Below are 26,834 nucleotides of genomic sequence, written 5' to 3'. Positions count from 1 at the left end.
ATGAAATTGCATTTATGCCTCACCCATGCAAGGGGGCAGCCCTCAATGGCACCCCAAGGGAGCAGTGTGGCAGGACGGTACCATGCTCAGGGTACCTCAGTCATGGAGGAGGATGGGGGAGAGCGCTGGTTAATTACTCCCCCTACCAACCTGGCGGGTCGGGAGTCGAACCGGTAACCTTTGGGATCCAAGTCTGACACCCTAACCGCTCACCCACGACTGCCTCCTCCTGTAGAGCGATGTTTTCTGACGCTGCTCTGCTAATTGCTGTGATGGATTGGTCCAGTTCCCCTGAGTACAGAGCTCCTGATCCTGCAATAACAACACAAGATGACTTTGGCAATCTGCACATTAGGCAGTTATGAGAGAACTTTACCACAATCAGTCAACTTTGGAAAGCAGCAGCGGCGGCAGGATCCTCTCAGAGCTGCTGGTGTCACTGTGAAATGGATGCACTGATTTCTCATGGGAACTAGGTTTAGGTGCTCCGTGGGTTAATTTAATATTTGATTAGTGAAGGGCAGCTGGTGAGACCTCTTCTTTCTTTTAAGATCTGATTAATTTATCAACCACATACTCGTCTCAGACACGTGAGGAAAGGCCGGGAGGATCCTGATGTGAAGCGAAAGCGAGAGCACACCGAAGCACTCTGTGACTCGCCGCAGAAACCAAGCCCAGCAGCTCCCTCGCATTAATCAATACTGCTCTAAAACTTTCAGCCAAAAACAGCAGGCGCACCAACACACACCGCATTCCTTACAGGGAAGCCCCGATTAAGTCACTGCAGCCCACTCAGTTTAAATAACGGAGGAGGACAGCATGCAGGAAAATACCCCCGGAGAGCGCAGTCACATGTGCAGAGGTTGGAGGGGTACCGAAGCTGTCACTGTGCACAGCAGCCTGCTCAAGCATGGGTTGAATTAACACTAATCATTTAAATGAGATACAAACATCAGGGAAATGATGCTTCCAAATAAAACTCTGCAGTTTATTAACAACGACAGCTCTTCAGATTTACTGCAGAAGGGAAATCATGAATGATTCACTTTCCTCCACTTGAAGGAAACTCTGAGCTTCTGATCAAAATAAACAAGTTCTCTTTTTTAGTAGGATTAGGGCTGAAATGAATAATTTGATGAATCTTGGTTAATCAATTATAGAAATAATCATTATCTATTATGGTAATTGAATTGAAATGTTTGCTGCAGTAAAAAGACTCTCCTTTGCTGAAATAATAACCTTTTCAGAGCAGGAATTAACCAGAAACTGGACAGAAAATATATATATATTTCATGTAAGATAACAAAAAATGTATATATGCTCTGTCCAGAACTCATACATTTGCAAAATAATATTTCAGATGGACAGACAGATCGATAGCAATGTTAGCTATTGCTTTTTAAAATAAATCAAAGAAATAATGAATAGATTGATGACTACATTAATTGATAATTACTGCCCTAGTTATACCAATACCAGTAAAAAGCAACTTGCGCAACAAAATCAGAGATATTATTCCTTCCATCTTGACTGATAAATGAAACGTTGATGAAGAGGACAAGGCAATAAACAAGTATCAGAAATCAACAGAAGCAGCGGGGTTCTCACAATCAATCCCATGACGGTATAAGAGGAAGAAATTAGCAAACAAGCAGCTCTTCCTTCCCATCTCGTTTCCAGCTTTGGATCAGCTGGCTTCTAATTTCAGACAACAATCAAACCAAAGTATTTAAAAAATAAAAATAAAAAATCACATTGGGCTGCTTCCTCATCAGCCGGCAAGAAAGCCTACCTACAGGAAACCCATCACACCTGCTACATGGTGAAATGTATCGCTACTTAATCACTTTATAAGCAATAAATGAAGGAAAGCTAAGATCAAATCAGCCTGGAAAATAAGACAAGATAGTAATAGATATGTCTGAATTTGGTTGCATTCATTTGAAATATTTTTTTGTTTGGGAATAAAGGTTTATACTTGAGCAGAGCGCCAGTCCATCCCTTATCCTCCTTAGCCCCAAGAATTTGGTGATAGGCCTGGGATGGATGCATGTTCTTCGCACAGATAAGATTATGCTGCTGCAGATTCTCAGTCATCCAGGTCATAGATTTTCCAAAAATTTTAACAAAGTTGCATTTCAAAATGTCTGGATTAGCGTTGAGTTGCAGGCTTCATACAGTAGTTCAACAAAGCCTAACGACTCCCCGTGGCATAGACCAGTATCGGGTATTGCAGACTAACAAAGACCTTAACGACTCCCCATTATTAAGGGGTGGACCTGGTCTTTCAGTTCAATTTGCATGTTTAAGCCATAGCAAGGCTTTATTGGGCTACTGCCAAGGTTTGGTTGTGGTTTTTGAGGACCAAAATGCAGAGGTGAGTAGGCAGAGGTGAGTTTTTGTAGATTGAATGAGATATTCACAAACAACTGAGGCAGGAATCAAATAAAAAAATCCAACATGAAAAAAGTAAAACAAACCAGAACCATGGAGATGTCAAGGGGAAAACAATCACGAGGATCCAGGGTAAGCCGAGGTAAAATGAGGGACTCTGTTAAGTAGGCTGACAGGAAATGGGGCATCAGAGATATGCCACAAAGGACCACAGGCCAGATTTGAACCTGGGTCAGCTGCGGCGGGGACTAAGGCCTCTGTACAGGAGTCGTGCACACGAACCACTGCGCCACCTACACACCCATAAATAGAATTTAATTGAATACCCATGCGCATACTCACCCCTACTGAAATATGTACTATTCAAATCTGATGTCGGCACTAAAGCAAACATATTTTAATATATTCACTCTCTTCTGACAGAGATATCTTTAGAGTATTTGCACTACAACTTCAATAATATTCAGCATTACTCCAAACAGCCTGGAACTGAAAAGCCAGGGCATTTTGGAGTTTGGAAGCTGAGGCAGTAACACATTTCTGCAAAAATATAGATTTATTTAACGTCCTCAAACGGAGAGATAGAACTCTGACTGGGGCAAAGCTCAGTACATAAATTTATATGAAGACTCCCAATAAAGACACACTCTCCCTTGGAACTATCCCACCCCTGCATAAAGAACTTTCTCACATAAAAACATTTGGAGGAAAAACAACTTGAGTTCATCAAGGCCATTCACTGTTAGGTTAATATATCTTTCAATGGCCAGATGGATCTCCAGCAGTCCACCCCTTCATGCCATGAAAGAAGCTGTGTTACTCATTCTTATCTCTCATGACCTTCATTTGGAGCCTGTGTACTCCTGCTGCAGTGTGGCATTGAGCCTGTCTCCGGTATGTCGCAGATAATTTTGATTTATGCCCAATTTTGAAGCGTGGTCTACGCTATGTTATTCTACGCCACTACGCAAGAAGGACAATCACAAACTAGTTAGGATTGTGGGTGTGGTGGGTGGTGCGTTTCTCTTCCGGTTACGTAAGTCATTCAACAACAATGGCAACTGGACCAGAGCGCAATTTGACTGAGATGCAGCTGATCAACCTAGAAATAGATTCACTTCTTTCAGTATATTTCAGGAAATTCAGGAAATGCCCGTAGTGTAGAGTGGATGATGAATTGAACAATTAGAGGCCTCCTTTGTCTCCTCCCTGCAACGGTATCTGCGGTACTGTCTGCAGTCACCTACAATTTTGGGGAGGTCCACCATAGTGTCTGCGGGTGGGGGTGGGGGGGGGGCATATCTGCATTAACTGCGACACACAAGCCACATGCATTACCCTGGATTGCCACTAACCATGCTTTGTGAAATAGGGCCTTGTAATCTTGAACAGTTTAAGTAGCCTTGTGCACATTTAAAAAAAAAGTTGTAAATCAATTTCAAGAAATCTTTAGCATGCCATAGCCAACTTTAATTATATAAAACATTAAATTGTGGCTAGAGATAATATTAAGTAGTTGGTAACTTCAGAAAACTTCTAGGCACTGTGGCTGCTGAGCAAAAAAACTCATGTCAAGCTTTTGTCATAAAACCCTACAACAGAAAGCATTACAATTAATTTTTTTTAAAAACATTGGTATGGGCTGTTTTTATTTTACTCAACTTCAATAATCTATTAGTTTTTAATAACTTATTCCACTTAATTATCAGGCGAAGGATGACAATCACCCCAATACGGTTTTCAATGTCTCAAGAGGACAGGCCACCAAAGCAGGACATGACTTTTAGAAAATAGAGGTTACTGAGCAGGAACTACACCGTCCTCATGAGGGTAGCAGGGGTTAAAGCCATGGGTTGGGCTGCTGCTTTAAATTTAGCAACAAAAGGAAAAAAAGGAGCAGCTCCTGCGTCATCAGCAAGGGAGAAGAGACAAGGTGAACTTTGACCCCGTCCTCCGTTTATAGATAAAGCCAGGTAACCTTGGGAAAGTGATGACGTTCCATTTGTATAATGAACCTATGAGGGACCCCCCCCCCAATCCTTCCAAATGAAGTCCAACCATCTCAAATCAATGAGCTCATTCTTTGGAATATTCCTATAGTCATCCTTGGAGAAATTACTTTTTATTGGAAAAGTTTTCACACTGCCAGAACCGTTCCGGCATTTTGTCAACCACCTGTTTTTCTGTAATTTAGTGCAGTTTTTTTGTGATATGGCCAAACAAAGTAGTGCATCATTCAGATGTCTGCTGAATCAACTGCTTTCAGAGGTCATAAGCAAACAGAATCAAACTGTGCATAGTTTTATTTTTGCATAAATGTTGCAGTTCTTCTTCTGGGCTGAGAAGTTTGTCAGAAAACATTGAAGAAGAAAAAAACAGCATCAGTAAGACCCTGCAGAGCAATCAGGAGTGCAGATATGTAAAGTATGGTTAGGTCCTTAAATGATACCCTTAGCTTTAAACAACTCACAGCGCTGTTTAATCTGTTATCCGAAGATGCAAAAAAGGATGGAAGAGCTGAGGAACTATGGTACCAAGATATGATTATATATAGAAATTACCCTGTTCGAAATATCTTGTGACGTGTTGGGCCAAGCAGGCCAATGAGAATAATAGAATCATACACTGGAAACAGGATGCTGGTTTGCTTTCCAGACTGAGAACTTTCTGCAAGACAGTCCAACAAGAAAGGAATTTCAAAGGACATCCTGAGACCACCCGGTCGAACTTTCTGCAAAGCCTTGAGACCCCTTGAGATCCCTTGAGACCTTTTTCTTTTACTGCGGACCTAGAGAGGGCCACATTGGGGAAATCACCTGAACGTCTCGCCCTGCAGGCAGAGGGATGGACAACATTCTCCAAACTCTCTTCAAAGTTACGTTGGGCATGCAGCCTACTTTCCAAAACCAGAGAGCTGCAACAACGACTATCTGTACCTTTCTCTCTCTGAGTTTCACAAATGGCAATCATGGCAGCTCCCGTTCAAGGTCGCAAAGCAGAGAAGCAGCTAGGAATGGCTGCTGGGATTTTCTCCATTAGGGAGCTATCAAGTACCCAGGAGCCCAAAGTACAGATGTTAAAGGAGAAGTTCGGTTTTTTACACTTTAAGCCCATTTTCTGTAGTGTCCAGGATGAAATCGAATGATCGACACCAAAAGTTTGACAATTGCTCCTGTCTCTGCTTTTTGGCTCATTTAGAATCACCCCCTGGCTGCTTTAGAATGGCTAGCATAGAGCATGTCCGATAATGTCCTTAAAACAACCTTAAACGTTCTTTTTTTAAAATATGCTACTCACCGGGTCGTCAGCGCTGTTCAATGACGTTCCAAAAAAAGTTTCGTAAAGAAAAAACGTTCCTGTAGTGTTTTATTTAGCATTTTGTAAATCCCATTGAGTTCTGTAGGAATAGTCAATATTCCGCCGCCACCGGAAACGGAAATGGGGCCTGTTTACACAGTTGTAGTCTTTTCGCTTCACTCTGTGTACTCCGACGTCGAGGTGCTAACGTCTCTGTTAAACACATTAAAAAACTCAGAAAATGGAATATGAAAGGTGGATTCTTGATTCTCGACGTCGGAGTACACAGAGTGAAGCGAAAAGACTACAACTGTGTAAACAGGCCCCATTTCCGTTTCCGGTGGCAGCGGAATATTGACTATTCCTACAGAACTCAATGGGATTTACAAAATGCTAAATAAAACACTACAGGAACGTTTTTTCTTCACGAAACTTTTTTTGGAACGTCATTGAACAGCGCTGACGACACGGTGAGTAGCATATTTTAAAAAAAGAACGTTTAAGGTTGTTTTAAGGACATTATCGGACATGCTCTATGCTAGCCATTCTAAAGCAGCCAGGGGGTGATTCTAAATGAGCCAAAAAGCAGAGACAGGACCAATTGTCAAAATTTTGGTGTCGATCATTCGATTTCATCCTGGACACTACAGAAAATGGGCTTAAAGTGTAAAAAACCGAACTTCTCCTTTAATTGTGTTGCGCCGATACAATTTTTTGGCCCCGATACCGATACCTGATACCTGGCAGTGCGGTATTAGCCGATACCGATACCCGATACTTGGCAGTGCAGTATTAGCCGATACCGATACCATCTGTTGAAATTGATGTGTGTGTATATGTGAAGATCTGCATAATACTTGGATGTAAAATAATTGCCTTCATGGCTTTGTCAAGCTGCTGCCTACCTTTGTAAAGCAGGAAAAAGACTAATACAAAGTGAATCCAGTAGAACTTTTTATTGCCTACCTGGAATGGGTGAAAATAGTTGAATAAACTTTTGGCTCTCAAAATGGTATCAATGCCCTATTTGTTGGTACTGATACCGATACCACCATTTTAGTGCTGGATCGGGGCCCTGCCCTATACTGGTATCGGTATTGCAACACTAGATGTTAACCAATCATTATTCCTCAGAACAGAAATCAACAGAGGTACCAGGTCTGGCACTAATTTGGTAAGTTTTTGACAATTTCGAATAATTTCATGTGTTTTACAATGTTCTGAAAGCTACAACAAATGACTGTACAAATGTTGCATGATTAAATATGAAGCAACATAAAGTAACAACTCATAAACACATTAAGTTTCATACTCACAAGGTCTGGCCTGTACAGAAGAAAAACAAGAAAGTGACAGAAGAAGTCTAAAAAATTATAGTGCATTTTCATGAATTTTTGAAAAGATCCTCCCTCTCCATTTTAATAAAAAATGCACATGCACAACCCTGTAACTGCTCCTGAGAGAGAATGCCTATTAAGCGCGTGTGAGAGCGTGCACAAGCCCATTTCTCCTCATTTTACTAGCAGTGATGAAATTGATTTCTCCAAATAGCATGCCAAACTTGACCTCCCAAGAAGAAACTTTGCAACCGAGGCATCAGTGGGAAGCCCCACCTGGGCTTTCAGTGTACGCCATTGTGTGAAAATATCTGTTTTGTTTCTCTCTTCAGAGGCCTTTATCTTCTTCTTTCACTTCTCATACTGCCATGAAAATGATGTAGCGCATAAAGTAGAAGCTGTCCTGATCAGAGGAGACAGACTTTAAACTTTTTGTTCTATTCGCTAAACACTGTGTAAAGCATAAGTAACATTAAACATCATAACAAAAATACTATTTCTTCACTGAAACTTGTTGGTGGCAGCATTATATGATATTTTTCATAACCAGGGACAATGAAAAATGAAACTCCAACAGAGGTTTGGTAAAAAATATTGACATATTTAAACTCCAGACCTAAATATATGAGAAATACTTGAAACATTTCTAGAAAGTTTTCCTAAATTAATGCCCATGTGTTCTTTGCATTTAATGTCAAGCTTCATTTATTAAGCAAAGTATCAACTGGTTAAAAATGTCATCCTCCGTTTTCTGATTTTCTTAGGCAAGAAGATTAGTTGTTTTTTTTCCTTCTGTTTCAGAATTATAAACAACTTAAAGTAACTTGATCATCTAAGATCCCATTTAAACACATTGAGGTTACTATGTGAGAAAACATTGATCATTCTTTATGTATGTCATTGTTGAGGCAACATCAGAGTAGAAACATGTAATAAAGTGGAGGAAGGATGGTGTGAAGAAGATAACCCGTTCAATGGAGAGAAAAAAAGGTGAGAATAATCCTAAAAAGTGTCGAGGGCTGTGAAAACCACAGAGGCAGCTGGAGCGTCATCGACTGCTGCAGTCACGGGGAATCATATGACTGAACCAAATAGGTTACTCTACATTAGGGGGACCAAAGAATGGAAAAAGGGAGAGGACAATTCTTTCCCATTTTTGCTTTTCTTATTTTAGCCTCCTCTCTATTCTAGGGCAAAGAAAGGTTTGTCCTCTTTCCTTCATGCCGCCTTACCTGGGATGGTGCAGTTCTTTGGTCCCTCATCAATCTCCACTTCCTCCTGGCTGCTGTTGTACATCTCCTGTAGGAGCTTTCGTCCTACGCGTCTCTCCTGGCCCTCGATCGACAGGTCAAAATCTGGATGGTGGAGGAGATTTTAGTAGGTTTAACTTTTATACATCATTGTTTGAATTGATGCTGATAAGGGATAGTGACTAAAGCTCAACTCCTTGCTCTTAAACACAAACCAGGCCAAGAAAGCTGATTCTGTTTCAAAGTTTCAATATTATGCACCATCAAATGAGTACCGGTAGGAGTTTTATATGCAAGGTTGCCTTCAGGTGTTGAATTATGGTCCAACCCAGTCAGCTAACAGTGGTACATGAATTCAAGCATTTAGATGTTGCAAAAAACCAAATACTTTATTTTAAAATTCATATTGAGAAGACTTGGAAATGGAATGAACTGTAATCAAAACAACTTCTGCTATTTGAATGATAATTTGATGCATGAAGCAGCTAAGATATATGTTGATGCAATGATTTTGTCCCATAATGATGACAAGTTGGATATCTGCCTGCAAAGATTAATCAAATCCAGTTGAATTGATGGAAAACAAAAAGCAAGCACTAAAAATGTTGGACGGAAAACCAAAGACATATCATCACTGCTGTATCAAACATAAATATGATTTATTGAAATGGGAGAATTTCATTCAATTCTTCATGGACTGCAAAAATGTATAACGGCCAATCAAAGTAGGCCAACAAGTAAAGTTTGAGTGGTCTTAAAACCTGTAAAGAAAATATAATATCTTAAAATTTAAGTTTAAAAAAGTCAAAATTAAAAAAATATAAAATCTTGAAAAGAAAAAGTAAATAATTTGAAAACACAAATTCTGAAAAAAGAACAGTTCCTCTCAGACTCTAAATTGTTTTCCAAGTTTTATTTCTGGATAGATTTTTTTTTTCCATTAGCCAAAATTTTCTTTGCTTGCAAAAATGATAGAAAGAATAATTCACCCCATAAGAAGGCAGAATAATGTGCAAGTTTTGGCAAATGTCAAAGTGAGAACTTGCTATGGGGCATCATCTGTTGATTTTCAGTGATATTGTTGGGATCTTCAGGCTTGCCCACCAGAGGGCGCCGAGGATCCTCTTCTGCTTTTTTGTTGTTTTTCTCTTAGGGCTGGAGTTACTGTTGGGATCTGGAAATTACCCCCTGTCTCCAGCAGAGTGTGCCATGGGTCTCCTAGTGCTGGAATCTTCCAGCACACCTGAGAAGCATCTACTCATTAGGAGAACTTCCCTTTATAAACACCTGCCAGACCTTGCTTCCTCGCCGCAGTGTTGATCTTAGTTTGGAAACCTGTCGCTAGTCTGAAGCTCTGGGTGAGCTGCCTCACTGGAAACCTGTCTCTTTGGCCTGAAGCTCTGGGAGAGCTTAACCTGCTAATCAGCCCTGGTGAGCCAACCTGAAGATTCCTATGTGGAGTCAACCTGAAGATTTCCTATGTGGATATCCCCTGCTGTTCTCTGTGAAGAGCTGGAAGCTCAGATCAAGGTCAGCCATGTTAAGTCTGAAGCTAGACGCTTTAGCTCCTTCTGAACTCTGCTAACCAACAGTCTCTGGTCCCAGTCAAGACTTCAGTAACCAGCCCGAACCATTTCCAGACCCAGTTCATTATCGTGTGTTTTTGTGAAACCTCAATAAACTCTGTTAAACTTTTATCCAGTCTCCGTTGTGTTCTGCATATGGGCTAGCCTCTTTGACCCATCATGACAGATATACTATACTACTTTCACCTAAACAACTATTCTGCTATATATATTGGGGAGTGTTCACCTAGTGGTTAGAGCAGTGTGCTTGAGCTCTGAGAAGGTTGAAAAAACCTGGTTTGAATCCCACTGCCTCCACTCTGGGTTCCTGAGCAAAACCCTTAAACCGTGGCTCTGTTCGAATTTATGGGATGCATCACTCAAGGTCGATTACATCATAACGCAGCGCGAAGGTCTGGTTGGATTCCAAGACTCCTCGTCATGCGGCCTAAAAATGCATCCTTCTTTATGCCCGATCTGAAGGATGGGTCCGATGTATCCTCGCTATCCTTGGATATCCCAGGATTCATTGCGAGACCAAGCAAGCTGGCTGCTCCATGATCAGAAGAAAAAGCTACTTGGCTCCGAAAAGTGGTGAATATTGGAATTTCAGTTTAATATAAGTATGAATACTTCTGGGAATATTTCCATCTGAAATTAATGAAAATAGTAGTTTTAGTGTTTATTAAGTCAGACAGGAAGCAGGGAATGTTTGGTTTATCTAAAGGTTTTTATCTGTTACTGTGTAAATGGGCCTGGCTGTAATTTAAGAACACTTTACAATAAAAAAAATTAAAAAATAAAAATTTTGAAAAGTTTGGTATTCATTCTTTTCCTGCTTTGTGTTTCAACTGTCACAGTTGCTAGGCGACAGAGCGTAGGTCAGAGAAAACTGGACCTCTTCGGGTCTCCTTACTTCAAAGGATCCGATCCAGTTCCTTGAATGGCAGCCCATAAATTCGAACACAGCCCAAGATTTCTCCCCGGGCGCCGCATGATGGCAGCCAACTGCTTCCAATGTGAGATCAATTAAGGTAAATTATTATTCACAAATAATAAGGCTCGGGCACAGCGCGTTGCATTCTGGGTACGCCGCCATATTGGTAGCTAGTTGCTACGGTAAACAAAGACCTAAAACAGCATAGAGACAGAGCAGAAAGACGAGTAAACAGCGATGTTAAAAGCGAAGAAAGGATGCGGAATATACCGAGACACACTGCAGAGGGAAGCCAGGGACCGTTATCTGCAAAAGATGGGCTTCATAAACGGACTTGATCCCTACGAAGTAGAAAGCAAGGAGTGGTGCGTTGGGGAAGAATTTCTACCGCCGTTTGCGAGGTGTGAAGAGAGGATTCTAAGGAAAAGGAGGCCAACACAACAGGGGAAGAATTTCTACCGCCGTTTGCGAGGTGTGAAGAGAGGATTCTAAGGAAAAGGAGGCCAACACAACAGGGCAACAGAGGGAAACAAATACAAACCTAAGAACTGAAATATAACCAGAAAACGGAACAATAGGAATTAAACCAATAAAACTAGAAAACATGGAGCAAAGTAAAACTGAATACTCAAAAGAAAATAACAGAACCAAGACTGACAAATACATCCAGTCCTCATCTATTCACACACACACACACATTCATATACAGCAACCGCGGACCCCCTGACCACCACCAGGAGCCATGGCAGGTGAATTGTCATAACAACTTAGATGATTTGTGTTCAGCTCTTGACCCAACCCTCCAACCGCCTCATCATATTTTATTTCATCTCTTCCTTTTTGTCCCTATCTTACAAATCTTATCTCACTCTTCCTCCTTCACAACCACTTTCAATCCCACTAATTGTTCCAGTTCCCTGGCATCTGATCAGGGTGAACCCTGGGCGCCTCCCTCAGAGGCAGCACATCCCATTACGTGGAGACACCAGGTCAGTCCTTATACTAGCTGAATTGATATAACCAGATGTCTGGCCTTCTCTACACAGTGTGGGAACCAGAATTATCTTCCAGAATGACCTGGAAGATGTTGCAAAAAAAAGGGTTGCCCATCCAGTCTGATTTTAGATCAGTGATTAAACTTCTATAAATCTATTCTTAATGAATTTACTATGGAACGCCACAAAAAAAGACCTGTATATAACACTCACCCTCCTTCTAACCCAAAAAATATCAATATTTCACTATTTCCTATTATACAGTCACTCGCTGTTGGTTCTCCAGCACAGGGTGCTACTGCTGGAGAGAGGTATCGTGTTTACTTCCTGTTTTGATTGATGAGTTGCTGGTGAAGGTTCTCAGTCATTCATAGTCATTAAAAAAAAAAATAAAAAATTAAAAACAATCCAATGGACTTTGTTTCCAAGTTTAAAGATGTTTTGCTCCCCATCTAGGAAGCTCTTTCAGTTCAAAATCTCAGGAATAGCGTTGAGTTCGAGGTTTTATACAGTAGCCCAACAAAACCTTGTTTTTGTTTTTAAAACATGCTAATTTAAATGAACGAAGGGCTCCAACCCTTTGGAACAGGGGTCAATTGGCCTCTTTTATCAGCAACACTAATTTTAGTGACCTCCGATCGGCATTAGCCTGTAATGCCCCACTAACAATAGAAACCAAACGACCCCCCGTTCCACAGGGGTGGACCCCTTTGTGTTCAGCTATTGTTTTGGTGCAGCTTCAATAGACACACACAACTCACCAGAAAAGACTCCAGAAAAGAAGAGCAAGAAGAAAAGACCTCAACAAGCAAAAAGCAACCAACTAATTTACAGCAATTCAAGAACACATTAGACACAAAGACTGCAATGACACAGATTGAGTGATAATTATCAGCAAATGAAGAAAACAAAACCAACTAATCAAGAAGATCACCTAGAAGAACATCAAAAACACTGCAGCCCTTGCCGGCCTTGTGAAGAGGATTGATTATAAGATAAGATACATTATTAGGGAGACAAGTTATCGAGTAGTCAATTAATCTAAGATTGATTGATCTTATCGATCAACTACCGTCAATAAGTGGCAATTTTCTTAAAAACCTCCTTTTTTGTATCTAGAGCAGGGGTCTTCAACGTTTTTAATTCAGTTTATTTCTATAGCGCCAATTCACAACACAAGTCATCTCAAGGCACTTTACAGTTCAACCAGATCATCCAGTCAAATTGATTCAAGGTTTTCTATTTAAGCAAAACCAGTTGATTGCATCGACTCAAATACAATCCCTCACACTAAGCATGCTTGTAGTGACAGTGGAGAGGAAGAACTCCCTTTTAACAGGAAGAAACCTCCAGCGAAACCAGGCTCAGTGTGAGCGGCCATCTGCAGAGGCCGACTGGGATTCAAGGAGACAGAAGCAGAGATACAAAAAGCAGCTGTAAAAGGCGGCCCCGTCCAGGAAACACAGCCAGGCAGATGAACTCCGAGCCAATTCCCATGTCAGAGGATGAAGAGAGCACATCCAGCCAGTCACAGTCAGAGAAACAGGACTACACTGGAAAACAGGCCGACCTCCAGATTTTCCAGGCCAAGGACCCCAAAACTGATGGTGAGATGGAGCATGGACCGCCCAAATTATATATCCATCCACCGATACATTTTCTTTACACGCTTAATCCCAAGTGGGGTCATGAGGGGTGCTGGTGCCTATCTCCAGCTGTCTTAATTTTATATATATATATAGTATGAAATTGTGTTCTATCAAACGGTCCTAGAGTCGCTCTATTACAGATGGAGTCATGTAATGGAAGTAATTTCTCCCTGGGATTATTAAAGTATTTCTGATTCTGATTCCTGGTTGATGGGACAGTAGGGTTGTCAAAAGTATTGATACTCAAAAAAGTATTGATACTGAAACGTTGTATCCGGATACAATACTCATTTTCAAAAGTATGGATAGGGCTGGGCGATATAGAAAAAAAAGCTTATCGATAAAAAAAAATGCATATTGATCGATATGGATAATTATTGAAAAGATTTGAAACCATATTTTATGTGCAGCTCTGCCTGGACTTTTTATAATATTGCTAAATGATTTAATTTTAATAAAAAACACAAACACAGACTTCGAAATAAAACTTTATTTAACCAACTTTTTTAACCATAACAGAATTGTTTTAAAGAAAAATAACGTAAGAGACCTGGGTTATGTTATTAAATACTGACAAAGAATAAACTAAAGTGACCAGAAAAGTTACCAAAATAAATATAACAAATAAATAAATGCCCCCCCCCCGCCGCCGCCGTTTCCTGCTTTAACCTCAGTTATTACTTTGAAGTTTCTGGCCCCTCAGCATTTTTATCTCAATTGTTAGAACTACGTGGGAAACTGCCCAGAACTGAAAATATATATATATTTTCCGAAGATTCCTCGGAGGAGAACCGCGTCGGGGCCTACACAGCTCGTACTCCTGCGGGTGTGAGCGGCTGAGATGATAAAAAAAAAAAAAAAAAAGTTGGTTGTGTTATCAGACTTCGTTTTCACTGGTTCCAGACATTTTACAGATGACTGTGGTTTGTTTTTTGTCCGACTTGCCATGACCGAAATACTGCCAGATTGCCGAACTACAAAAACCCTTCTTTGGAACAATTTCCTCCGCCTCTCCTTGCTGCGACGTCTTCATGTGCTCTGTGTTGTGGTTTGAGAGGGCGGCGCTTGGTGACGGCATGCCTGGGTCCGCGATTGTGATTGGTTGGGAGGAAGCAGTGACTAGCATAAACCTACATGCTAGGCTACAATGAGAAGGAAGGAAAACTGTGTTTCTTTTTTATCGAACTTTTATCGACTCTCTTTTTTTCTATCGATCGATATATATCGTTATTGAATTATCGCCCAGCCCTAAGTATCGATACAGTGCTACCACCAGTGGCACCTAAACAGTCATTCATCTACAGTGCAGAATAGAGGAAAATGCACTTTCTGAACACTGTGTGATTGAATAATTCTGTGCACTTTCCAGTTTCAGAGTTTTTTTGGTAACAGGTGCAGCTGCTGAGAATTATTTTTGTTTCTTAACCGGTTTGGCTAGTGTCATTGCTATGTGTGCAAAGCATAGCCAAGTAAGGAAAACTTCATTTTAATTTTGTAAGGTTTTTACCAAGCTTGCTTAATATTGTGCACAGCAAACAACCTTAAAATATTCTTTTTATTGTTTATTGTATTTTTATTATTAATGAAAATTTCAGTTAAATTTTGGAGTCTTTGTTTTTATCCCTGTGGTATCGAAAATGGTATCGAGTATCGAATATTTTCCTTAGTATCGGTATCGAGTTGAAAAGTTTAGTATCGTGACAACCCTATGGGACTGGTGTTATGAATGAAACGGTGCCCAGCTTGAAAGAGCTCCTGTGTGTCGCTGAATGTGTGCATTGATGACTGAAAGACATCTACTGCCTCCATTTATCTGTTTACTACAGTGTGTTGAGTTCATGTTAATGTGAAAGACATTCCAATTAGTGGAAAAAAATTCAGGGGGGAATATATAAAAAAAAAAAAAAGTCTAATCGACCTAAGCGTTCGTGACCCCCATGCAGTACCTCCATGGACCCCTAGGGGTCGCGGACCCCCTGTTGAAGACCTCTGATCTAGATGATCTGTCTATAACATGAAGGGCTAAATATTTATTTTTTTTAATATCCCAAATGAACTATTTAGTTAACAATTTAATGTTCCAGCTGCATTAAATACTGACTCAATAAACTAAAAATATTTCCTTCCACATTAATAAATTTAGTTATAGGGATTATAGAAACAGAAAATAAATAAAAATAAAACTAGAAAATCACTCGGAGAATGCAGACCTCAGCCACATAGCTCATTTAACCCAACATATTGTGACTTCCAACTTAAGTCAATACCTGTATTCACAGAGTCTTTTTAAAAATTCCCTGATCCAGATAGTGATCTGGATCATCAACAAAATGTTATCATTTGTTACCAGTCACAATACACACCTCTGAAGATTTCAGCCAAATCCATCCGTAACTTTTTGGATTATTTTGAAAAGGGACAAACCAAATCTAACCTCCTCGGCAGAACAAAAATGTGAAACTTTTTGCTTTTTGCTTAATAACTGAAAGCAAACATGAGAGCAACTTTTGATATTTTCTCTTTTTATCTCAGAGATTAAATCACAATAAACAGAACTACACATTCTCTATGAGTTCCTCTTTTAAAGAGGTTCTAGTAGATCTACGGGCCTACTGGAACTTTTCTTTTTCTTCATCAAAACTCCTTTCACAGTCAGTCAGGTCGACAGACACCCCGATGTTCCACACAGGCTGTTACTGATACTCACACATGTGTCAATTGTGAGTTTATTTCGCCTGCTAATTCACACACTAAAAGCGGAATTTCGCATTTTTCCAAAACAAAATCCTCTTGGGAGAGAGTGGAGTAAGAGTACAGGCCACAAAGAGGGGCTCCCACTGTGGCTACATCTGCACATTCTTCCAGAAAGCAGCAGCTCCACAGAATTCATTTCATCCTTCATGGAGCCCGGCAGGAGCGTGCTGCCCTTTTCCACCCTGCCAACCAGAAGGCCGACCCAAAAGAGGGATCTGGATGGAATTAATAAGTTATTTAATAGACCTAAACGGATGTCTGAACCCCTCACCTTTCTTTACCTCCACAGAGCAAACAGGAGGTTGTGAAGGTTGCATGCCATAGATCAACAGCTCCTCTCTCTCTTCATTTTTCCTGAACTTTTGCATGAAAACGACGGAGGATTCAGGAATGATTAAACTAGCTCTGTGAGGAGCCCCCCCAGTGCTCTGCTCCCCCATAACTTTATTATGTGCATCATAAACACTGAACTCATATTCCTTTAAGCCAGTTAGCAAACACATTGAGTTTGTTGGGGATTTATCATCCCCGATGTTTGTCCCCTACTCCACCAACATGCAAAGCTAATACGTTTACAGTAACAGCCAGAAAACCTAGAAGTGACATTAATGTTTCACGTTGGGATGTTTCTCCTTCCCTGTTATATTGAACAACAATTTTAAACATTTATCACGTTTCTGTCGTATTTATTAGCGAATACTCAGAGTTTTAAAGTCATAAATCTCTACTGTCATTACGTAACCATAGCGAACTATGCATATGTGCATGCATGCTAGTTATGAAGGATTTAACAAAACAATGGCAGCGACTGTCCATTGACTCTACAATCATCCCAGAGGAGTGAACTCAGGTTCTAATCAGCTGAGTTTCCTTAGATAGAAAACTTTTAACCAATCTGTCTGGATGATTTAATTAACCTGACTCTGTGAAGTGTGTTGAGATCACTTGTTTTTTTCTGAAATGCCTTGTATAGATAAAATAATTGGATTTTATTTATTAGAAGAGTCCATGGACTCCTTTCCATTGCAGAGACTATCAGATATTTTCCAGGAATGTGATAAATACAATTTTATCCCAGTAATTTGAGATATAAAAGGTTTAGGTGGGCACACTTGGCTTAATAACAGGTCCTGGTGTGAAGGTGGGTTGTTGAGGGATTTTCAATTTCCAATGTTCTAAAAATGCCTATGTTAGGCTCTGCACTGGTGGCATGAGGCAGTGTTCCATTGGTAAAACTAGGTGGTTGACTATGGCCCCAAGTTCCTGAAGCCCCATAAAACTCCTTACTACTTATTTGCGCACATTAATCATGTTTTAGATTAAAACTAGTGTTGCGCCGATGCCATTTTTTGGCTCCAATACCGATACCCGATACCTGGCTGTGCAGTATCGGCCGATACCGATACCATAATAATGTAAAATAATTGCCATTATGGCTTTGTCAAGCTGCTGCCTACCTTTGTGAAGCAGGAAAAAATCTAATACAAAGTAAATCCAGTAGAACTTTTTATTGCCTACCAGGAGTGGGTGACAATAGTTGAATAAACTTATGGCTCTCAAAATGGTATCGGTGCCCTATTTGTTGGTACTCGCTGATACCAATACCACCATTTTAGGGCAGTATTGGGGCCCCGTCCGATACTGGTATCGGTGCAACACTAATTAAAACCCTTCCTATAAAATAGTAGAATATGCAGAAAGGATTCAGGAAGACGGCAGCAAAATGGAGGAGAGGAGAGGAGAGGGGAGGAGAGGGGAGGGGAGGGGAGGGGAGGGGAGGGGAGGGGAGGGGAGAGGAGAGGAGAGGAGAGGAGAGGAGAGGAGAGGAGAGGAGAGGAGAGGAGAGGAGAGGAGAGGAGAGGAGAGGAGAGGAGAGGAGAGGAGAGGAGAGGAGGAAATCAGCAAGCAGTTAGTTAGCAGCTAGCTTGGATCCTTGCAACCATTTACACATCATGCTAGCACGGTTCCTCGCCTCCTATCGGCAGTCCACAATACTACAGCTCTACAGGAATGTCAGGGTTCGGTTGATGCTCCCTCCACAGACGCTCCACTGAACCCCTCCCAAATTGAAGCTGACCGCAGACAGTGCTGCAGACAGGAGGTCGGCTTGTTTTTATGACCGTAATTGCAGAAAACGACTCGTGAAGTTTGACCCGCTAGAAAAGCGAGGTGCGCGAGAACGCTGGGACCCTATTGAATGCACTTGCTTAATGAATGCCATGTGCGTAACTTGCGTAAAAAATGTGAAACAAGTCATGCTTCCCAGAGCGGCTCTGGTACTGCCTGGAATCTAAGGGTGTGCAAAATAATCATCATGACGATGCATCGCGATTCTAATTTTTGTGATCTACTGCATCGATTCTTGAAGGCAAGAATCGATTAATAAAAAAAAAAAAATTTACAAATAAAATACATTAATGGTTGGCGCACATCAGCCAAACCAAGTGGAATACAACTTCCAGTCTAGCAGATGTCGCCGCGGATGTGTTGACGCCCGCTGCTTTGTGTCACAAGCATTTCCGGCCGCGGGATAGTGCGACGAGTCATATGAAATAAAACATGGAGGACACTATGAAAATTCGCCCCGCGGTTCCATCACATTTCAAGTCAGATGCTTGGATGCATTTTGGCTTTAAAAACAAAGAAGGTAAAAACAGTTTCTTACAGTGTTCAGTGAAAATATCGCAATGCATCGCAATATTTCAAGTATCATGATGCATCGTGATAGAATCGCATCGTGGCATGTGAATCGTGATTCGAATCGAATCGTGACTTCTTTGCCAATACCCACCCCTACTGGAATCGTTAAGAGAATCGTTACGCGAGCTGCCAAACGGTGACAGGGAATTGGAACACATGGAACCGGTTCTGAACAGGAACTGCTTTTCAATTCCCATCCCTACTAGCTGTGGGTCTAGATACGGCAGAGGCGGCGAGGAAGTGAGGCCAAGTTTGTGCGACAACGGAGGGAAATGAGGGTGAAAAAGAGCGGGGATCCAGGTGGAAAAAGGGTCTCAGCGTTCTCTTCTAGCTGGTCCAAATTCACGAGTCGTTTTCCACAATGGCTGTCATACAAACATAACAAGCCAGTAAGGTACCAAACAGGAAATACGCATAGAGCAGAGTGGATGTAGAATTGACCAATCAGAAGCCTCCTGTCTAAGGTCACCTACAATTTTTGAGAGGTGCACCAGAGTGTCTGCAGAAGGGGTGGAGGCGAATCTGCCTTCCCTGCGACACACATTGAGACGACCTATTTTCTGATTATAAATCGGCCTTAACTCTGCCCAGTTACCCATTACCACTGATCTTATCCACCTGCTGCTAATGCTTTATATTTGGCTCAGCCTAGCTTTTGGGGCCAGATCATTAATGCTGTTTCTGACTTTGTTTTGAATTTGACACTTATTTTAAAAAAGTGATAAAAACTAACCACTGGAGTTTGTTTCCAAGTTTGAAGACGTTTCGCTTCCCATCCTGGATGCTTTTTTTTTCAATTTAAAATGTCAGAAATAGCGTTGAGTTGACTTGTTTTTGTTTTAAAAACATGCAAACTGAACGAGATGAGCGGGTCCACGCCTTGGGAATGGGCAGTCTTTGGGTTCTTTGTTAGCCTGCAACACCCAATACCTGTCTTTGTCTCTGAAAGGGGGGTCCCCCCTGATGTCATTTACATTGAGTTGCAATAAATGCAAAACTCTCTGCTGTTCTTGTCTTTGTCGTCCGCTCTATTCAGCTGGCTTTGGAAACACACGGCGAGAAGGTGGGGGCTCGGTGGTGAGGTTTACGGGGGCGAGAAAAGCAAAAGTAACGCAATAGTTACTTTTACTAGTAACTAGTTACTTTTATTGTGGAGTAACTCAGTTAGTAACTCAGTTACTTTTTGGGAGAAGTAACTAGTAACTATAACTAATTAATTTTTCAAAGTAACATGCCCAACACTGCTGCTCAGTCACTGTTGCTGGTTTGTCCTAATTTCTTTGCCCCCTTATTGTGAGTATTCCTGGTTTTCACTAGTTTTGGGTACTTGCTTATGTTACACTTTTTGTTATTAAATCTTCAAGAAACCACTTAGGCTACGTTCACACCGCAGGCCTTGATGCTCAATTCCGATTTTTTTGCGTTGCCATTCACATTTGCAAATATATGTGACTTGTATGTGATCTCCTGTGTGAACTGCAGTCATACAATGCAAGTGTCCCGCATGCGCAGTAGAGGACGCAATGACATCACAGGCCAGCATGCCAGCGTGCATCTAGCGTTTTTTTCTAACCATAAAAACTCAATCTTTTCAATATGGTTAAACATAAATACTGCTCTCCTCATCATCATCTGCATCACTTGCTGCTTCTTCGTAGCAAGACGCAGAATAGTGACCTTTGTCGAGTATTAATGACATTTAGGTTGGATGAATGCGACCTGGCCGTTCACACACAGTTCGCATTTGAAAAGATCAGATTCGTATCGGATTCAGGACCACATAGCCAAGAGGCCTGGGTCGCATTGGAAAACATTTGGATCTGTGTTGTTCAGACTGGCATGAAAAGATCAGATTCAGGTCGCATTTGGGCCAAAAAAATCAGATTTGGGTCACTTCAGGCTGCAGTGTGAACGTAGCCTTAGTATCTGCATTTGGGTCCTCCTTCAAACCTCCACCTGACAGTCCAGGTCTTGATTAAGATGTGTTGAATTTGGGAAAAGTTTGACGGGTGCAGGTCCTGGAGGACTGGAGTTTAAAACTAATGTAGGCCATATTGGGTCACAAGATTTGGTGTGGAGCGGCCAAAAACATAAGTTTATTTATATATATATATATATATATATATATATATATATATATATATATATATATATATATATATATATAAATAAATAACTTTATTTAATACATGATTGAAATCAAATATATAATCTCTTTTAAAATATTAATTGATAATAGATTAACCGCTGCCACAGAAACTGAAAAAATGTATCAATAAAAAATGGAATATGTCTATTTTACTATGAATCAATACAGAGTGAAGTAATTATGTTGAATTATTAGGGAGTCGCCAGTCTGTTGCGTTATTTTGGGGGGTCTGATATATGAACCTCTGCACTTTCATGTAATATTTCATTTTCGCTCTTTCTGAGCTGTAATTAAAATAAAAGCAATGGGAGTTGAATGTAAACTTTACAACTATAGAATTGTTTTCCAAGTTTTTTTTTTTAATTTCACCACCTCTGCTTTAAATTTCCATTTTTATATGATTATTTTAATCGTATAACTGATGACAAGCTGTGTCTCATGATTTTTCTTCTCGTTCATTCAGAAAGAAACAGACATTGTGGTTTAAAGTAGAGGAAAATGATTCTTATTAGATTTAATCCTCAACTCTCACCTGGATCTTCCTTTAAGTATGTGAAGCCCTTCGCAGCGAGCAGGAATCCTCCGAACAAAAAGATCTGGATGAAAAGCAGCTCCTTTCGCCGTTTCCGCCTCGCTTTCACCCTCCGCTGGCGCATCGTGGCTCCATCCCGGTGTCGGATACCCAGCTGCGGCATCTCCTGTCCGCTTGCCTCATCCATAGGGATTCCCCTTCTTCCTGCCTCTAGGATGAACCACAAGCTGCTGTAATTCCAGGGAAACGGAGCGCACCCCCCCCCCCCCCCCCCCCCCCCTTAAAGTGAAGGGGGGTGGTTAGAAAAAAAAATAAAAGTTGAGGAATGATACCGGGGAGGTTCTTTAATGCAGAACGGACCGTAACGAACGGGGAGCCATTATCTCAGAGAGGCGGACTGAGTCCAAATTTCCTGTTAAAATCCTCTTTCCGAGGCGGTGAAGCTGCGGGAAGCTGCGGGAGCGCTCCATGGACGCGCGTGTGCCGATGCGCACCAGAAGAGGACAGGAGCGCGCGCACTCAGTCACACAATAATCTGGATGTACTGCCCTGCTGGCAAAATATGAGCAGTTAAGATAACAGGCCTGCTGCTGTCTGTTGCTTTCAACCTCCTGTACCCTTTATGTGCTTCATGTTGCTTTTTTGTTTTGTTTATTTTTTGGTTGTTTGTTTTTTTCATTCCCAGGATCTGGAAACACTGGGGCCCAACCCAGAAATACGGTCCCTGACAGAACCGCCGAAAGCATCAAAGCAAGAAGCACTGGAGGAATAAATAAAAATGTTAGGTGGGAATATATGTAGATTAATTTATTTTTCTAGTCTAGAGATATTATCAGAGGCTAAAACAGTTCAATTCAATTCAGTTTATATAGCGCCAATTCACAACACATGTCATCTCAAGGCAGTTTTCTATTGAAGGAAAATCAGTTGATCAACCAATTGACTAAAAAGCAATCCCTCGCACTAAGCATGCATGTAGAGACAGTGGAGAGGAAAAACTCCCCTTTAACAGGAAGGAACCTTCAGCAAAACCAGGCTCAGTGTGAGCGGCCATCTGCTGAGGCCGTCTGGGGATCAAGGATACAGAAGCAGAGATACAAAGCAACTGTAAAAGGCTGCCCCGTCCAGGAAACACAAAGCCAGGCAGACGAGCTCCGAGCCAGCTCCTATGCCAGAGGATGAATCAGAATCAGACATACTTTAATAATGCCAGAGGGAAATTACAGTTTCAGTACAAACCATCCGTCACAATACATCACAAAGATGGGGGGGGGGGAAGAAGGGGGCACATCCAGCCAGTCACAGTCAGAGAAACAGGACTACACTGGAAAAAACAGGCCGATATCCTACATCTATGAACTAAGGTGTTGATGGCAGCAGCACAGCTGATATTTCTCTCCAGGATGGCGTCACAGCCAAACAGGAACAGACGAGGCAAAGCGACTATGAGAAAAAGCAGAACAATAGAGATTGAACTAACAGATTCAGCAGAGTGGAAGAATAGAGATGGAATGAAAGAAAATTATGAAATGGGGATACCTATGTCCTCCAGAAGTCTAATCCGATAGCAGCATAACTATAGAGATAGCTCAGGATAACCTGAGTCACTCTAACTATAAGCTTTATCAAAAAGGAAAGTTTTAAGCCTGCCCTTAAAAGTAGACAGGGTGTCTGCCTCATGGACTAAAACTGGTAGTTGGTTCCACAGGAGAGGAGCCTGATAACTAAAAGATCTGCCTCCCATTCTACTTTTAGAAATTCTAGGAACCACTAGTAAACCTGCAGATTGAGAGTGAGGTGCTCTGTTAGGAACAATCATATCTCTGATATAAGATGGAGCTTGGTTATTTAAGGCTTTATATGTGAGAAGGAGGATTTTGTCATGATTGGTTTAAGCGATCTGACCCACATGCAGAGAACCACTCAGAGACCAAAGGAAAAAGTTTAACAGGTTTATTAAATGTAGATGAATAACAGGACCTGGAACTCAGTGGACTGGTGAACCGGAACAGGAAAGTGTGAAGGGGAGATCACAGTGATCAGTTCAGGGACCGTAGGAAATTTGACTGAGGCTTCAATTTTATGGAGAGGGACTCACGTTTGAGGGGGCTCTTGTCAATCCTTGAATCCAGTTTGTGGGGGTTAATCCAGAGAAGAGAGAACTCTTTGAAGGGCAGACAGATAGGCAAGCGTCGAACCCAGAGGAGTCAAGGAGCGGACTTTCACTGGGATTTCCGAAGAGGACTTGAACGGATCATGTGGAGGTTTTCCCCTGCTCAGTGTGTACCCAGTAAATCCTTCCAGGGGGAGAAGGTCCAGGTATCTAGTTACTCAGGAAGGCTTCCTGCTGAGGAGCAAAGACAAAAACTAGATAAGACTCAGAGAAACAAAGCTTAGGTTAGACTTAGACTTGGCTAGAGTACCCAAAACTGGCAAACACTCTGGCGTCGAGGTAGTGACAGCCCACTGCTCAAATACTCCTCCAGTAATGATCCAACGAGCCGCGTGTGTGCAGGGAGGCCCAACGAGGACGGGGCACCACCTGGTGGTGGAGAGAGAAAAACAAACAACACACACAAACTGGAATCCTAACAGATTTTAAAATTCTATTCTGGATTTAACAGGAAGCCAATTAAGAGAAGCCAGGATAGGAGTGATATGATCTCTCTTTTTAATTTTCATCAGAACTCTGGCTGCAGAATTTTGGATCAGCTGAAGACTTTTAACTACAGTTTTTGGACTTCCTGATAGTAAAGAATTACAATAGTCCAGCCTTGAATTAACAAAGGCATGGACTAGTTTCTCAGCATCCTCTCTGGACTGGATATTTCTAGTTTTTGCAATATTCTGCAGATGAAAGAAGGAAATTCTAGAAACCTCTTTGATATGGAATTTAAATGACAGATTCTGATCAAAAATAACACCAAGATTTTTTACTTTATTTTCTGAAATCAGCTTGTTTTTCAAAGACTCTGGTCCAAAGACTATAACTTCTGTTTTTTCTGCATTCAGAAGCAGAAAGTTAAGAGTCATCCAGATGTCTTCAAGACATGCCTGTAATCTATGTAATGGGTTAGCTTCATCTGGATTTATAGACAGATATAGCTGGGTATCATCAGCATAACTGGAAATTAATCCTATGCTGTCTAATAATTCTACTGATTGGGAGCATATATATATATAGTAGAGAGAATTGGTCCTAGCACTGATCCCTGTGGTACTTCACAGGTAACCTTTGAGCATGAGGAGGATGTATCATTAAAGTGAACAAACTGAAATCGATCAGATAGATTAGATTTAAACCAGTCTACTACAGTTCTTTTAATTCCAACAAAATATTCAAGTCTTGCTAAAATAATATTATGATCAACTGTATCAAGTTCAATGTAGTTCGTTTATAAAGCAGCTGAACAGAACAACAAATGGGCAGTTTGTGTTTTAAGCATAAGTTTTATTGATATGAATATATATGGGGTAAGATAACTGTCTATAGACATGCATAAATGTTTGAATTAGTACATTAAAGTAGACTATGTAAACACATTTTTCTTTGTTCCAAGGGCGTAGGTTTGATTTCAACTTTGGTAGGGACGCCATTGGTCTTCAGTTTCATTGGTCTGATGTCATTGGTCCTATGCACAAATATGCATGTTCTTTTTATGCTTAATGTGAGCATCAGGGCACATTTTGTTTAAGGAGAACAACAGCATTTATTGCTACATTAATTCAAATCTTATAAGCACTACACACACTAGATGCTGTTTATCAATGTTTGAAGCATCACTGGCTCTGTACAATGTGGAATGAGGACTTTTTTCCACTTTGAAAAGCATTTAAACATACCAGCAGTGTTGGGTAAGTTACTTTGAAAATGTAATTCGTTACAGTTACAAGTTACCTTGTTTAAAATGTAATTGTAGTGTAACTTTTTCGATTACTTTAAAAAAATAATGTAACTAATTACTTTTGATTAGGTTTTAATCAGTATTGACCCATGTTCAACATTTAATTTTTGAGAACTGAATGTGAACCTTAAAAAAGCACTAAGCTGAGAGGGAACTGCTGACAGGCAATCACAGGATGTCCACAAGAAGAGATGCCAGCACCAGGCATGTAAGATTTTCTCGGACTCCTCTCATCGGGCCATACTCTTTTCTGTTCCTCCCCCAGGCTCTACCATTTACGCAGTTTGCAGACTAACACAAGCAGCTTCAAAAACCACTTCTTTCCTACAGCGGTCACCTTATTGAACTCTTCCCAAAGACTAGTCTTTCCTTCCCCTCTATCCAAACCTTACTGTACCATCCCAACATTTGTACAGTGTTCCTCTTCAATTCGCACCTGTACAGCCTATCTACAATATCGAAGTTTCAATACTGCTCTCTAATTAGAGTATCTTAGTGGCACACATCAGATTGAACTATCTGGAAATTAAAGGTGCCAATAAAGTTAAAGCTGATATATTTTTCAAATTTTTATTTCAAAAAATATACTGTAGTTGACTGTTTTAATTAGTGTTAGGCTATGTAAAACAAATGGCTAATCTTGGCCACATGAGCTCTCTATGGCCAAGAACCTTGAAAATCACTCTTTTTTTTTTTAACACTTCTGCTTAGCCATTTGGCTAGTCCCTTTCCATCACACACTTCTTGTTGGTAGTTTGGTAGCTTTCGTTTTACTAATTTACATACAGCATTTGGCTAAAGTGAGTAGGAATTTACACTGACCTAGATATTTTTACTTGCATACTGTAGGAGGGAAATTAGTGATTCACCTGAATGTGAGTTCTCAGGTTGGTGTTGGATGTCCTGGACGTTGACAAGGTTTTTTTTATTTATTTTTTTTATTGCAAAGCAGACGTCTGTACACTTATTTTTTTATCTGAGGATTCAACAAGTTTCATACAGTGTTGCCAACTCCTCAGTAAGGAAAGTAACTATTGGATGTGCTAGAAGTCGCTGAATGACGTCATAGCCTAATTTGCATAATATATATATATTTTTTTTTTTTCAACTTTTTTTTATTTAACTTGCTAAAACATGAACATTTTGAACCATAACATTTTTTTTTACATTACATTAACAATCTAAATGGAGAAACAAAAGACTATAAAGAATCAACGACAATGTGAGCAAATGGTAATTACTCAGCAACTTTGTCGCTATATTTAGCGACTTTTCAGACCCCTCCAGCGACTCTTTTTCAAAAAAGCGACTGGTGACGAATCTAGCGACTTTTCTGGTGTCTGCCGTGGGGCGCCTCCCCCCCGTCCCAA

The 26,834-nt window shown here is 40.8% G+C and overlaps 1 protein-coding gene across 2 annotated transcripts in view; it reads right to left on the bottom strand.

Moving 5' to 3' along the window:
- The window catches only part of slc24a3 (solute carrier family 24 member 3), an 88,327-nt gene extending 66,261 nt beyond the window's left edge, over positions 1 to 22,066 (bottom strand). The window contains exons 1-3 of one of the 2 annotated variants that reach the window (XM_038278552.1): positions 21,892 to 22,066; positions 21,560 to 21,769; positions 8,261 to 8,383 (exon numbers count right to left, since the gene is read on the bottom strand). In XM_038278552.1, coding sequence (XP_038134480.1) covers positions 8,261 to 8,383; positions 21,560 to 21,746 — 310 coding nt within the window. In that variant the 5' untranslated portion in view covers positions 21,747 to 21,769; positions 21,892 to 22,066. Of the gene's footprint in view, positions 1 to 8,260; positions 8,384 to 21,559; positions 21,833 to 21,891 lie in introns of those variants that run through there. The other variant, XM_038278551.1, reaches the window with a different exon arrangement.
- Positions 22,067 to 26,834: the final 4,768 nt, after the last annotated feature.

This window comes from Cyprinodon tularosa, unplaced genomic scaffold (assembly GCF_016077235.1).
Source record: "Cyprinodon tularosa strain WSP-4 unplaced genomic scaffold, ASM1607723v1 ctg142, whole genome shotgun sequence".
NCBI lineage: Eukaryota > Metazoa > Chordata > Actinopteri > Cyprinodontiformes > Cyprinodontidae > Cyprinodon > Cyprinodon tularosa.
Note: the sequence above shows the minus strand (reverse complement) of the source record. Positions and strands in the feature narration are given on the sequence as shown.